The sequence below is a fragment of the Hypanus sabinus genome, chromosome 6 (assembly GCF_030144855.1).
Source record: "Hypanus sabinus isolate sHypSab1 chromosome 6, sHypSab1.hap1, whole genome shotgun sequence".
Classification (NCBI taxonomy): domain Eukaryota; kingdom Metazoa; phylum Chordata; class Chondrichthyes; order Myliobatiformes; family Dasyatidae; genus Hypanus; species Hypanus sabinus.
In genome coordinates this window covers 46803251-46816003 of record NC_082711.1, presented here as the reverse complement: position 1 = coordinate 46816003, position 12753 = coordinate 46803251, and the positions used below count along the sequence as shown (strand labels likewise).

Sequence of the window (12753 nt, the reverse complement as noted above, 5' to 3'; positions counted from 1 at the left end):
ATTGACAGGGTGACTCATTCAGACTCACCACCAACTGTAATCCTTCGCACCCCCTTCCTGGATTACGTCAGAGCTCCCCCCCCCCAACATTCCACCCTCTCCAAATCTTTTCAGTAAAAGAAAGTTTGTGCTGCAGACCAGGAAACATTCCTGCAACGGTGTCCATCCCGATCCCATCTCCTCTCTCTGTCAGTTTTTGTGGCAAAGTAACTGGGATCCTGATTGACCTGTGCTTCAGAGAGAAGGTAATTAAACCAGGAGTCCTCTTCTCACGCTCAATCCGAGTATCATTTGATGGAGCAGCTAGCAGCAGCGCGATCAGGGCTCTGGAAGAGATAACAAGATCATCTCCGTCTCTTCAACTCTAGACAGCTCCTCCCACACTCCTCCCCGTCTGGGAGCCGTGTGGCTGTACATTCAGCACCCGGATCCCGGACAGCTCCCTCCCGCCCGGGAACTGCGTGACCAGTGTTCTGTATTTGGACTCCGGACAGCTCGCGTTAGACTGTCCGCCTCAGCGTGCAACACCCGAGCATCGGACAGCTTCTTTTTGCTCGGATGAAGCTTTGAGCTCTGGTTGTGAATTGGCCTCCGCGATTCTAGCCAGTTTCGTCCTCCCTGCAAGGAACGTCCAGTGAGCAAATGGCATCTCTCGGCTTCTTCTCCAATGATTCGGGACAGCGATCCGGCGCTGGAGACAATTCAGCGGCAGGTAAATATAAGAAAGCACGTGCAACCGCTGAAGGAGGCGGGGAGGGAGAGACCGGGCGGGGTGGGTAGTTGGGGGAGTTCACGGAACAGGAAGGCACGGAATGCTATGACTTTGAAGGTTCTGGTCCCCGGAGTCACGGGATTGGGGGGGGGGGGGGGGTTGGCAGTTAGGAATAGACAACATCTTGGGCTTCCTGATCACCAAATAATTTAAGATATCTACCCCCTGGACTTGCTTTGGATATTGAATGCTTTCAAATTGACAAGATCCGACTTTGTAATGTGGTAACCGAAAACAACTTGTAGTAGATTTGGCTCCAACCTTGAATGAAACAGGTTGTTCGGACTCGGGAATGAATAATCCAAAAGATAAACAGGAAACCCAATGCAATGAAATGGAGGAAGAAAAACAATATTAACTGTGCGAAATAAGAAGCTCAAATTCTTTATCGTGGTTGCAATTTGCATGTTTTTATTTGCTTTCAATTCTGTCTGTGCACGGATTATTCACACTGCGTTAACACATTTTATGGCGGCTTTTGGGTAATGTTCATATTTAAAATTCATAACCTTTATCGGAACTTGATTAGCTACTAATCGCTTATTTTTAACGTAAAGCACTATGTTCCAATTATACGCATACGACTGTATACTGGATGGAAGACTGGTTGTAAATATTCTAATTGGGCTCGCAATGTGAAGAAAATCATCTGTCGATAATAGTTGTTCTTTCGGTTTATTGTTTTTTCACATGATTGTTTTCCAAAGAGGCCAGACTCACGGTCATAAATCCTGCACAAGTGCCTCAATCCAGCCCGGAGAACGGCTGGAACACTGACTACCCGCTGACCTCTTACTGCCGTTCACCGAGGGGTTTCAATGTGCAGATTTTAGTGAGAACGCAGAGGATGAGCAGGACACCTTTCATTCAGCTTTTTCCTCAGCCCAGTCACACCAAACTGACTCGGTCAAAATCAGTGAGAAGACTCCATTCATTGTTAACATTTTACATGTCTTACAGCCCCAGCTTGGTGTCAGATGGCCCAAAAGTTCACTGGCGGCATTGGAACAAAGCTTTGCGGTGAGTTGACACAATGTTTGTAGGCAAAGCTCCAATTGAAAAGAAAATTGCAAGATCAATGTTTTCTCCCTCCAGCGGGAGAGTGCGGGTAGGTGAACGAACAGCAAAATTATTTAAAATTACAGAAATCTTCCCTAGCCCTACGGGGTTGTTCGAACTGTGCCGTGTAATTTCAAGCCGAGAGGAATCTTCGCACAGTTTCTGAAGCGAATGGGCTAGGTTTATGTTACCTGCAGGACCAGGACTTTAAATTTGGCCGCTTTTTATGGGGGTCGGCTCAAGGAGGGGTAATATTCAACACATGTTTACAAATGCGCACCTACTGTATATCCGCTTTTGGGATAGGAGATCCTAACGAGACGGAGTGGCCGAAGGGATCCCCTTTCATTCTCCATTTGCGCACTCCTCTGTACCAATAGTGAACACCAAAATGTCTTCATCCGCCTCAGGAAGAGCGTGAAGGGAACTGCTGTCGAAGCAGTTGGGTTTCAGGCAAACTCGTAAAGGATCAGCAGGTCCACATGTACTTGTCATGGGCTCATGAAGACAAAGCAGATGTTTCAACGAAACTGATAACATTTCCTTGATCTTTCATCAGCCCAGACCAATGGTTTGCGATTTTGTAATGGGTTCATTATTCTGACTACGCCTCCCATTGATTGGTGCTGCTATTGTCGAATGCATCTCAAAACCTTTGCCTACAAACAGAACATGAAACAAAGAGCTTGAAATTGCCAGGCTCTGCTTCCTTTTATAATATAATGTTTGGGTGCATCATATAATGCTGCTGATAATAAAGTTGTTGGGCACTGTTCCGTTTTTAATTATATTTTAATGCATCCAAACATTAAAAAACGTTTTTTTGTGTAAAGGGTATGTGTTAAAAAACATTTCTTTTCAAATTTATTGTATATCATTTATTCATGAAAATGAAAAAAAAGATCTGTTCCTTGTCATTGATATATCAGGCTGTTTTATTTAAGATAGTAAGCAATAATTCGAGTTAAACTGTCTAACTGATTCTACTTTTCTGTAAGATACTTTAAGTAGAGTGTAGCAAAAGAGAATCTTTTCTATTTGTAAATTGTCAAGTACAGGACATCTTGGGTTTCACAAACCAGTCATGCAAATATCAGAATATATTAGCAGTCTAGCTGCCAACTGAGATATAATTTACCCCAATGCTAAAATTGTCCATCATATTTTTTACAAGCTTTCAAGCCTCATGGTTCAATTACCACTGTTCTGGTCATACTTACACATAACCATTATCCTAACATGACACAATAATGTACTTCCATTACAGAGAGGAGAAATTCATTTTGATCATCCAAAGAATCTGTGGTATGATGGCTAGACCAATAAGTGCATGCTAGAAATACTGAACATGACAGTTCAGGAGTTTAAAATCAAATGATTAAATCATATGGTATTTAACAAAATATTGGCTTGTCATTTGAAAGTAATACTCTGTTCAATGATCTCCATCAACAAAATTTATTGGTCTTACCAGTTTGGGCTCAATGTGATTTCAGATCCCCAGTATTTTTAATTATGAATATTCTCTGAAATGGCCTAACTAGAAAAAGTTCTAGAAGTATTTCGAGATGAACAATAAGTGGCCTCTTCATCTGTGCTAATCATATCCTATGTATAAAATAAAACATTAATTCAAGAAATCATTATTCTTATCTAATTTCTTCATACCCTTTCTGATATATCCATGTTATTCTTATATCAGAATTTTTCCCCAACATAATCAATTTTATATTACAACCTAATGCACACACAGAGCATAATGAGAGTCTGTATAGACACATTTTATGTCTGCACATTCACAAAATTATCGCTATACTAAAACTGACTTTAATGCCATACCTGTAAATTGTTGTATCATTACAAATAATCCAGAAAATGTTATGTTGCAAAACTATACACTAAATAGAAAATGACATTCTATCCATTTAGAATCAGAATCAGATTTAGGTTTATTATCACCGGCACGTGACATCAAATTTGTTAACTTAGCAGCAGCAGTTCAATGCAATACATAATCTAGCAGAGAGAGTAAAAACATAATAAATAAAATAAAACATAATAAATAAACAAGTAAATCAATTACATACATTGAACAGATGATTTTAAAATGTGCAAAAACAGAAATACTGTATATTAAATAAGTGAGGTAGTGTTCAAAGCTTCAAAGTCCATTTAGAAATCAGATGGCAGAGGGGAAGAAGCTGTTCCTGAATCGCTGAGTGTGTGGCTTCAGGCTTCTGTATCTTCTACCTGATGGTAACAGTGAGAAAAGGGCATGCCCTGGGTGCTGGAGGTCCTTCATAATGGATGCTGCCTTTCTGAGCCACTGCTCCCTGAAGATGTCCTGGGTACTCTGTAGGCTCATACCCAAGATGGAGCTGACTAGATTTACAACATTCTGCAGCTTCTTTCGGTCCTGTGCAGTCGCACCCCCATACCAGACAGTGATGCAGCCTGGCAGAAAGCTCTCCATGGTACAACTATAGAGGTCTTTGAGTGTATTTGTCGGCATGCCAAATCTCTTCAAACTCCTAATAAAGTATAGCCACTGTCTTGCCTTCTTTATAACTATATTAAATTGTTGGGACAAGGTTCGATCCTCAGAGATCTTAAGACCCAGGAATTTGAAGCTGCTCTCTCTCTCTCTCTACACTACTTTATGCTGGAAATATGAAGAAATACAATTCTTCATATTTCCTAGACAAGAATTATTTATATTTCCTATATCTCTATGAAGAAAACAGAACAATGAATGTTTCCCTTTTCTATATGTAAATAACAGAAGCAATATGAACCAGGATAATAGATCCATCCATTAACAATGCTCAGAACTACACTGAACAGTTGAAAGAACATCAACAGTGTGGTTCACTGTGCATGCTTTCATACAGCATCATTGCTATGTGAAAACATTCTAAGGCACTTTACATGAGAATTAACAAATAAAAAATTATGCCAGTTTACATAAGGAGATGTGAGAGCTGATGATGGCTGTTGCTGAAATGTTAAATTGGGAACAGCAATGGGAGATGGAATTTGTGGTAATGCACGTAGGGGTGAAAAATAAAGCCAGGGTATACATAATGAATGGTAGGGGCCTAGGAAGTATTGAGGTACAAATAGACTTTAATATATGCCCAAGAATCTTCAAAGGCAGTGTGGAAGAATGCATATGAGATATTTGTCATTATTAACCAACAGAAGTCCATGGAGATGATAGTACAGATTTATAAATCATCAGATCACTGCTGGAATGCTCTTTGCAGGTCTGGGCATCACACTATAAGAAGAAGGTGATTACTCAAGACAGGAGATTCACCAGTATGTGGTTTAGGATGAAACATTTCAGTTTTGAAGGGAGAGTTATATAAACAACCTCATGAGAAATATAAATAGGATGGATTGTAAAAAATACTTCTCCCACGAAGAAGACGTCTAAAGCCAGAGGATGTAGCTTTAAGGCAAAAGATAGGATGTTCAAAGGAGATGTGAGGAAGCTGTTCTTCTCTCACTGGCTCATTAAATCTGGAACACTTTCCCTGAGAGCAGGGTGGATACAAGTACTCTCCTAATATTTAAAATGTACTGTATTTAGACCAGCACTTTAATAGTTAGGCATAACAAGTTACAAACTAAGAGCTGATACCTGGGATTAATGTTAATGTGTATTTGATATTTGGCTAAGACGTAGTTAATCAAAGGATCTGTGTCTATGCTGTATGACTACATGACAGATTTTATTTCAGCTTTTAAGGGGAACCAAGGAAGGAAAAGTGTAGGTAGGAAAGGTTTAGTTGGATATGGGCCAAGTGTAGGCAAATAGAATTAGATCTGGAAGACATGTTGGCCAACATGGACAACTTGGGCCATAGGACCTGTTGAGCCAAAGGATCAATGAGAAAAGGGGGAGTTGTAGAAAACTGGAAAAGTGCAGAGGAGATTTTCATGGGTATTTCTAGGATTTAAGGGTTTGAATTATGAAGACAGTTTGACCAGTTTGGGAATTTCACATTGGAGCATAGGAGAAGGAGCATATACAAAAACATATAAAATTATAAGGGGCATAGATAGGACAGCCTTTTGCCCAGGGGCATAGGTTAAGGTGAGAGGGAAAAGTCTTAATAAGAAGCTGAGGGGCAAACCTTTCACCGTTTAGAGGCATGTTGACCAAACATGGGGAAAAGAGTCTAATTTAAATGTGAATCTTGGTTGAATTGTCATGGACCAGTTGGGCTGATGCGCTTAATTCCAAGTTGTATGGCTTTATGACTGTGATTCTAAAGGTTTAGTTAAGGAATTCTAGAATTTGTTGTTGACCACCTGATTTTGCCACCCACCATGGAGCGAATCAAATTATGCATGATCAAGAGGCAAGGACTTGAAAATCATAAATTTCTCAAAGGTTCACAGGACTTGTAGAATTACAGAGAAAGTATAGCGGGAAGTCATGTTGGAAACTGAGAGCAAGGAAGATTTTTTTGCTAACCCTGGAAATGATGTATACCAGTGTGCATAAAAATGATGGATTAGAGATAGTCTGCAAGCAATGGCCTGTAGAACTTTTGATGGTCTTTTATGGAGAAAAGAACAAGACATTTCAGCAAGCAGAATTATCAAGTCTGGGGAGACAGCACAATGGATGTGATTTTCATGAGCTGAGAATTGGAATGTGGATGAAGCTGGGTAACGTTATGGTAGTAAAACTAGGAGTTCTTAACTTCATTTTGTATTAGTGATCTAAAGTTCATCCTTCAGATGTTACAACTACAACTTGTAAATTACAAATGGAATAGTTCATTGCTGACAGGAATCAGTCCAGTAGCTATGGAATGGATGCAAAAAGCAATGGCCTGGTCTTTCCAATGAGAAGTTGGAAGAAATTTTTGCTCATTCATTGTTTGATGTCTAACAATTTGGAAATGGTGAAGATGTCATAAGAAGAGATGGTTAGATAGAGCTAGGACTCAACATCATACATATGAAAATTGAAACAATGTTTTAGTTGCTATCCTTGGGAGATTACATTTAGATGAGAAATAATACAGGCCCAAGGTTAGAATGTATAAGGACTCCAGTGGTTAAAAGAAAAAAATATTGCAGATGGTCTATTGCTTATAACTGTATAAATACAAATAGAAGCACTAGAATATAGTCCCAATTGGCTATTTTGTGTAAGCCTGGGATGGATGAGCACAATTTAGGGGACCTTGGGGAGGAAAACTGGTTGTAGATGTGGTTACAGTTTGCAAGACAGAGGGGCTTATACTACTGCCAGATTTCTTTCGAGAAATAGCGTAATTTGCCTACAGGGTTTTGCCTACATTTCTAGAATAATAAATGAGTAACATAACTATGATTAGCAATTGTATTTCTTGCTAAAATGCTATATATTGATCTGCTGGGTTCAGGGTTGAAGAAGTGGGGAGTACAAAAACTAGAAATGAAAAAGAACATAAATAATACTGCAATTTTTGTTGATAATGACAGCATTCCTGTATGGTGATGGCCAGAGACCCAAGGATGCAGTTGTTAAGGAAGAAGCACCACCCCTGGAAACCATCCTGACCTGTACCTGCGGCAAAACTCCATGTACTTGTCAGAAAGTTCAAATCAACTTTTCTGTCTTGCATTCAACAGGTAAGATAAATTATCTTAATTTATAAAACTTAATCTTTGAACTGAATTATTCAGCCTTGATTAAATTGCAATGTATATGAATACATTAATTTCAGTATTGTTATAGATTGATTGCAATTGCAAATCTAATTTAGAGCAATGCAAAACATTGCAGATTTTGAACTCTGCTGAGTGCCTCAGACCAGTCTTTTTAGAGATGAGTATGAGGCCATTTCTGAAAACTATTAGTTTTCAGCTTTAATATAAGACTAGCTAAGTTAACTTGATTTTGTTGTCAGACATTATCAAGATATTTATCATACTTGTGTTTATTCCATTGTAACAAAGTTGCCAGAGACACATTTACAGAACTAAGTCTCAGGTCATAAATTCAGTAGGTTTAATAAGGAGTTGAATATATTCATGGACTCATTTTCCTCTGTTGCCATTTGAAACTATTTGAAAATATCTTGTAAGATTTGTATCACAGGCTTCCCAAAAAGTAGAAACCTATTGGTATTTGTACTACAATATAAATGCTGAATTACATGTAAAACCAACTTGGAAAACTATAATTGCTTTAATAATGATTTTGTTGACCAATACTCATTAACAAGTAACTTTTTATTTGGAACTGTCACATAAAGTGCCTTAGGATGCTTTTACATGTCAATATTGGAGAAATAAAAGAATAATGAAACTGTGGTGGGAATGCAGAAGTATATGAAAAGAGCCTAAGGAAATTTATTTACTTATTTATTAAGATACTGTGTGGAGCAGGCCCTTCCAGACTATCAAGCTGCACTACCCAGCAACCCCCGATTTAATGCTAGCATATTTATGGGATAAAGTGCAATGACCAATTAACCTACTAACCAGTATGCCTTTGGACTGTGGGAGGAAATGCATGCGGACATGGGGAGAACATACCATCTCCTTATAGGCAATGGTGGGAATTGAACCCAGGTTGGCTGAACTGTACAGATATAAGAGGGTGCAAAAATTAGAGTTGCTAGCTGATGAAAGAACTGTATGAGAATCAATAAGAGAGAGTGATGTGCCTTGCGAATCACTGAACATTTAATTTATGTACTTATTTTTAATATCAATAAGAATTAATGAGCTTGCAATGCTGGTAAATAGACCTAAGGAGTTAGTTTTTGTAAAAAAAAATCAATACAGATCCTTATTACAATACATATATTGACTTGTGTCAGAAAACCAAACTCTAAAAATCTAATCCTGCACTTCCTTCCTTAAAGTAAAGGATTACTAACCTTAAACAGATATAATCTTAGCTGATACTTAAAATAATTAACAAAAGAGCAATCAGGATATTTTTTCAATAAATCTATAGCCGAAAAAAGGCAAAACACAACATAATTTCTGAGAAAATTAGAGGAGAACATATTACAGGGTAATGAACGGGGATTTAAATAATGAAATTTTCATTTCAGCCTTCATAAAGAAAATCTATAGCCATATTATTTCAGCACATTATGCAGGCATCAGCAAAATATTTAATGTGGATAAGCTCAATAAATGGAAAGTAAACAAATGCCCAACTAGTTAGTTGAACTTTATAAATCACAGGAAACTGAGAGCAGAACTAGTCAGGGCTACAAATTCTGACTACATGTAGCTGCTTTTTGTTCCAAAATATCAGCCATTGCACATACAGTATTACATGAGTCACATCTTCCATCACGCCACAAAGGGCAATAGAAATGGTACACTATTGTGAATCAGAACTATGCTGTGTCAGCAAGTCAGTCAGCTGCTTTGATACCAAGAATGCCAAATTGGTGATCAGAGCTCCATTTTATCCCATCGTTAATCTTGCACAGCTGAGCACAACTTCAGCAATAGGATTTCAATCAGTATCATGTCATCAGCTTCTTACAGATTGGTTGATGAATGATTTCTATTGGTTGTTCTTACCATTCTACAAGTCTTTATATTTCTTTGACCTTGATAATGGCTATAGGGATTGATGTCTTGCAAATGGCTTTGTGCATCTAAATAGATAGGACAGTAGGCATTTTCTCTTTCAGTTCTGCACAGTAGAATCAGACAGGCCACGAAACAGAGAAGTGCTAGAACACTTCAATCAGCATACCACCATATTCTAGGAAAAAAAATGTGCTTGCACTGGAGAAGCTGCAAAGTGGATTTATAAGGGAGCTAGAACATAAATAAAAAGAACTGCTGGAAGAACTCAATGAGTTAGACAGCATCTGTGTAATGAACTGTACAGATGATGCTCAATAGACTGAAAGAGTGAGGGTGAGGGTAAGGGTTGGAGCAAGAGATGGAGATAGATCATAAAGGGAAAAGGTGCCAGAAGTACTCCGAGTGAAGTTGAAGGTAGAGTGGAAGTTAGTGGATGAGATTTATGAGTTGTTTATGGGTGCAGGAGGCAGCACAAATGCAGTTGTCAATATTGGAGGGAAAGAGTTGGGGTGGATTCAGAGTAAGTCTGAAACAAAGACAGATTTCACATCATATGTCTGTGATAATACATTTGATCAAAAGACAGGTGTAGTTTGAGTCAATGTGAGTGCTTTATATATGATTTACAAAGAATACTCCACAAAACTAACAAAAGGCAGGTTTAGCTAGGGCCCCTGTGATTGCCCAAGGCTGCAACTTTGAATTCAGCATCAGCAGTCTTTTATTGCTTCATTTCACAAGGATGTTGCCAAGACTAGAAGATGGTAGCTGGAAGAAGGATTCCATAAGCTGATTTTGCTTTCCAAGGAGCAGAGACAGCTAGGGGCAGACCTAATTGAGGTATATAAAAGTACGTGAGACCTGAACTGAGCAAATAGGAAAGAGTATTGCTCAAATGACTCTTATGTCTTGCTTACAAAGGAGTCAAAAGTAGGGACATTGATTTAAGGTCATTGGAAGAAAGATTAGAGCATATGAGACAACCAGAAAGTGGATGTTTGGAACTCACTGTTGGAATAGGTAGCACGGGTTAAACCCCAGTCACATTTAAACAGTATTTGGTGGTGAGTTCTTGATGAGCCATAACTCGAAAACTATAGACATGCTGGAAAGTACGTTTAGGCTGGACAATGGGGTCAGTTGTATCCTTCTGTGCTGTAAATTTTCTGTGAGTAGGAGCATGTGTCCATCCAGGAGCATCAATCAACAATTCCCCATTCCAGCCTCTTCTTTCTCCTTTTAGCTCCCTACTTGCCCACTGCCATTACAGTAGGATTTCAGAAGTTGGATCTGATTTGTTTGCTGGAGGATTATAGAGTTTTGTCTGTTGCGTGCAGTCTTAGTGAAGACAGGCTGAGGCATGGATGGTTAGGACCCAAGTGCTGGAGTATCCCAGACTAGAATTGAGGCACCGTACATGACTGAAATGAACACACGGTTCTGGATGAGAATATGAAACTGAGCGGATGATTGAGCACTGGGCCTCAGTTCAGGTGCTCTTTAAATATTAAATCCTGGTGCCAAAACATGGCTATCAATGAGTGAGGCAGTGTGAATCTTTAAAGGGGCCACACCAGCTATCCACATTCCAGAGAGTTAGAACATCTAAACCCCGGAAACTGGCATGGTTGGGTGTGGGTCACAACAGGACACCCTCCCCTATGGCCAACTCCTGACAGCCCTGGCTGCTCGGAGAGATGATGGTAGCTATGGATGAGAGCTGAATCCAAGATGTCCCTTTCAGGAATCCAGCACCATTCCTCGGGTCTGTATCTTTCCCAGTTGTATGCTGCTGGACACCCAGAAAAGTACGTGAATCCAAAATTCTTCTCACGGTGAAGACCTGCTCCCCATTGAAATATCTGGGCAGCCACAGGATTAATGGTGGTGGGGCTAAAGGGCTGGTGATCCCAGGTTTTAATTTGGAAACATGGAAAATGGGATTAATCTTGAGATTCTATGGCAGCTGCAAGGGATAAGTTCTCTTGAGAATGTTGAAGGGTCCAATGAACTTGAGTGTCATGTTCATGTAAGTATGTGTTCAGCACAGCATTGTGGGCCGAAGGGCCTGTATTGTGCTGTAGCATTTCTATGTTTCTACGTCAGTTTCCAAGATTCCACCTGGAGAAGCAAATCCTGAGTCGACAGCTAAACCCCAGGCTGCAAAACCATTCCCTGCCTTGTCTTGTGGTTAGCCTTTATTTCAGCCTTCCGGGTAGAAGCTAACAAAATTTCCCTTGCCCTAATCCATTTCTCCTTGCAGCACCAGACGAGATCTTCGGACACAGGAACCCCAACTTCGGCCTGTTGCTCGGGGAAGAATGACAGAGAATACCCAAATTGGTATTCGAAAGGGGACATCCTGTGCGCTGAATGCCATAAATTGTTGTGGTGACCTCTGCCCACATCAAATGGTTGCACCACTCATCCAATCTTTCAGAGGCCAGACATCTCAGGCTTTGTTCCAAAACTTGGTTACCCTCTTCCACTCATGAACACTGCCTTTGAGATTCCTCAAAGGGCAAGGGTATTCTGGCAAGGTTCCATCTGGCTGAGTGAAACCCAGAGGAAAGACTTGCTATTGCGCCGATCAGCTTACAGAATGTCCTTGAAATATGTGATTAAGTTGCGGACCGTGAACCGACACAATGTGCATCAGAAAACTATGGATCCTGAAGACCTGGTGCAGGATAATTTCAGCCATCTCTGCCACAGTTTGTCCGAGGCAATGAATTTGCAGGCCTTCAGAAAGAGATACACAATTACCATGATAATGAACAACCCCTTGGAAGCAGGAAGACCAGTGATAAAGTCCATTGAGATGTGTGCCCAATTCTGTGTGGAACAGGCAGAGAGTGAAGGAGCCCTCGAGGCTGAGTATGGAACTCCTTGTTCCAGGCACATGCCTCGTATGCCTACATGTATTGACGGACTTCCCTTACCATTCCAGGCCATGAGACCCTCGCCATTGAGACCAGATGGAACTAGGGATGGACAGGCATAAGCAATGTGCTTCTCTGTGCACTTTGAGCAAAATTAGGATGTCATCCAAGTAGACAAAGTGTACTTATGGAGAGAATCCCAGAGCACATCATTTATGAGCCCTGGAGAACCGCAGGTGCATTCACAAAGCTGAAGGACATGACTAGGTACTCGTAGTGCCCTGTTGGTGTGTTGAATACCATCTTCCACTCATCACCCTTCTTTCGGCAAGCCAGATTCTACGCACGCCACAAGGCTAGCTCTGAGAATACCCTTGCCCTTTGAAGAATCTCGAAGGCAGCATTTGTGAGTGGAAGAGGGTAACAATTCTTGACCATTACATGATTCAGTCCTCCATAATCAATGCATGG

General features: G+C 40.1%; 1 protein-coding gene across 1 annotated transcript in view; it reads left to right on the top strand.

Annotated features, from left to right (window-relative positions):
• The first annotated feature begins 642 nt into the window (after positions 1-642).
• The window catches only part of gad2 (glutamate decarboxylase 2), a 103543-nt gene continuing 91432 nt past the window's right edge, over positions 643-12753 (top strand). Inside the window, exons 1-3 of the mRNA XM_059971332.1 lie at positions 643-712; positions 1733-1792; positions 7319-7468. Coding sequence (XP_059827315.1) covers positions 643-712; positions 1733-1792; positions 7319-7468 — 280 coding nt within the window. The remainder of the gene's footprint in view (positions 713-1732; positions 1793-7318; positions 7469-12753) is intronic.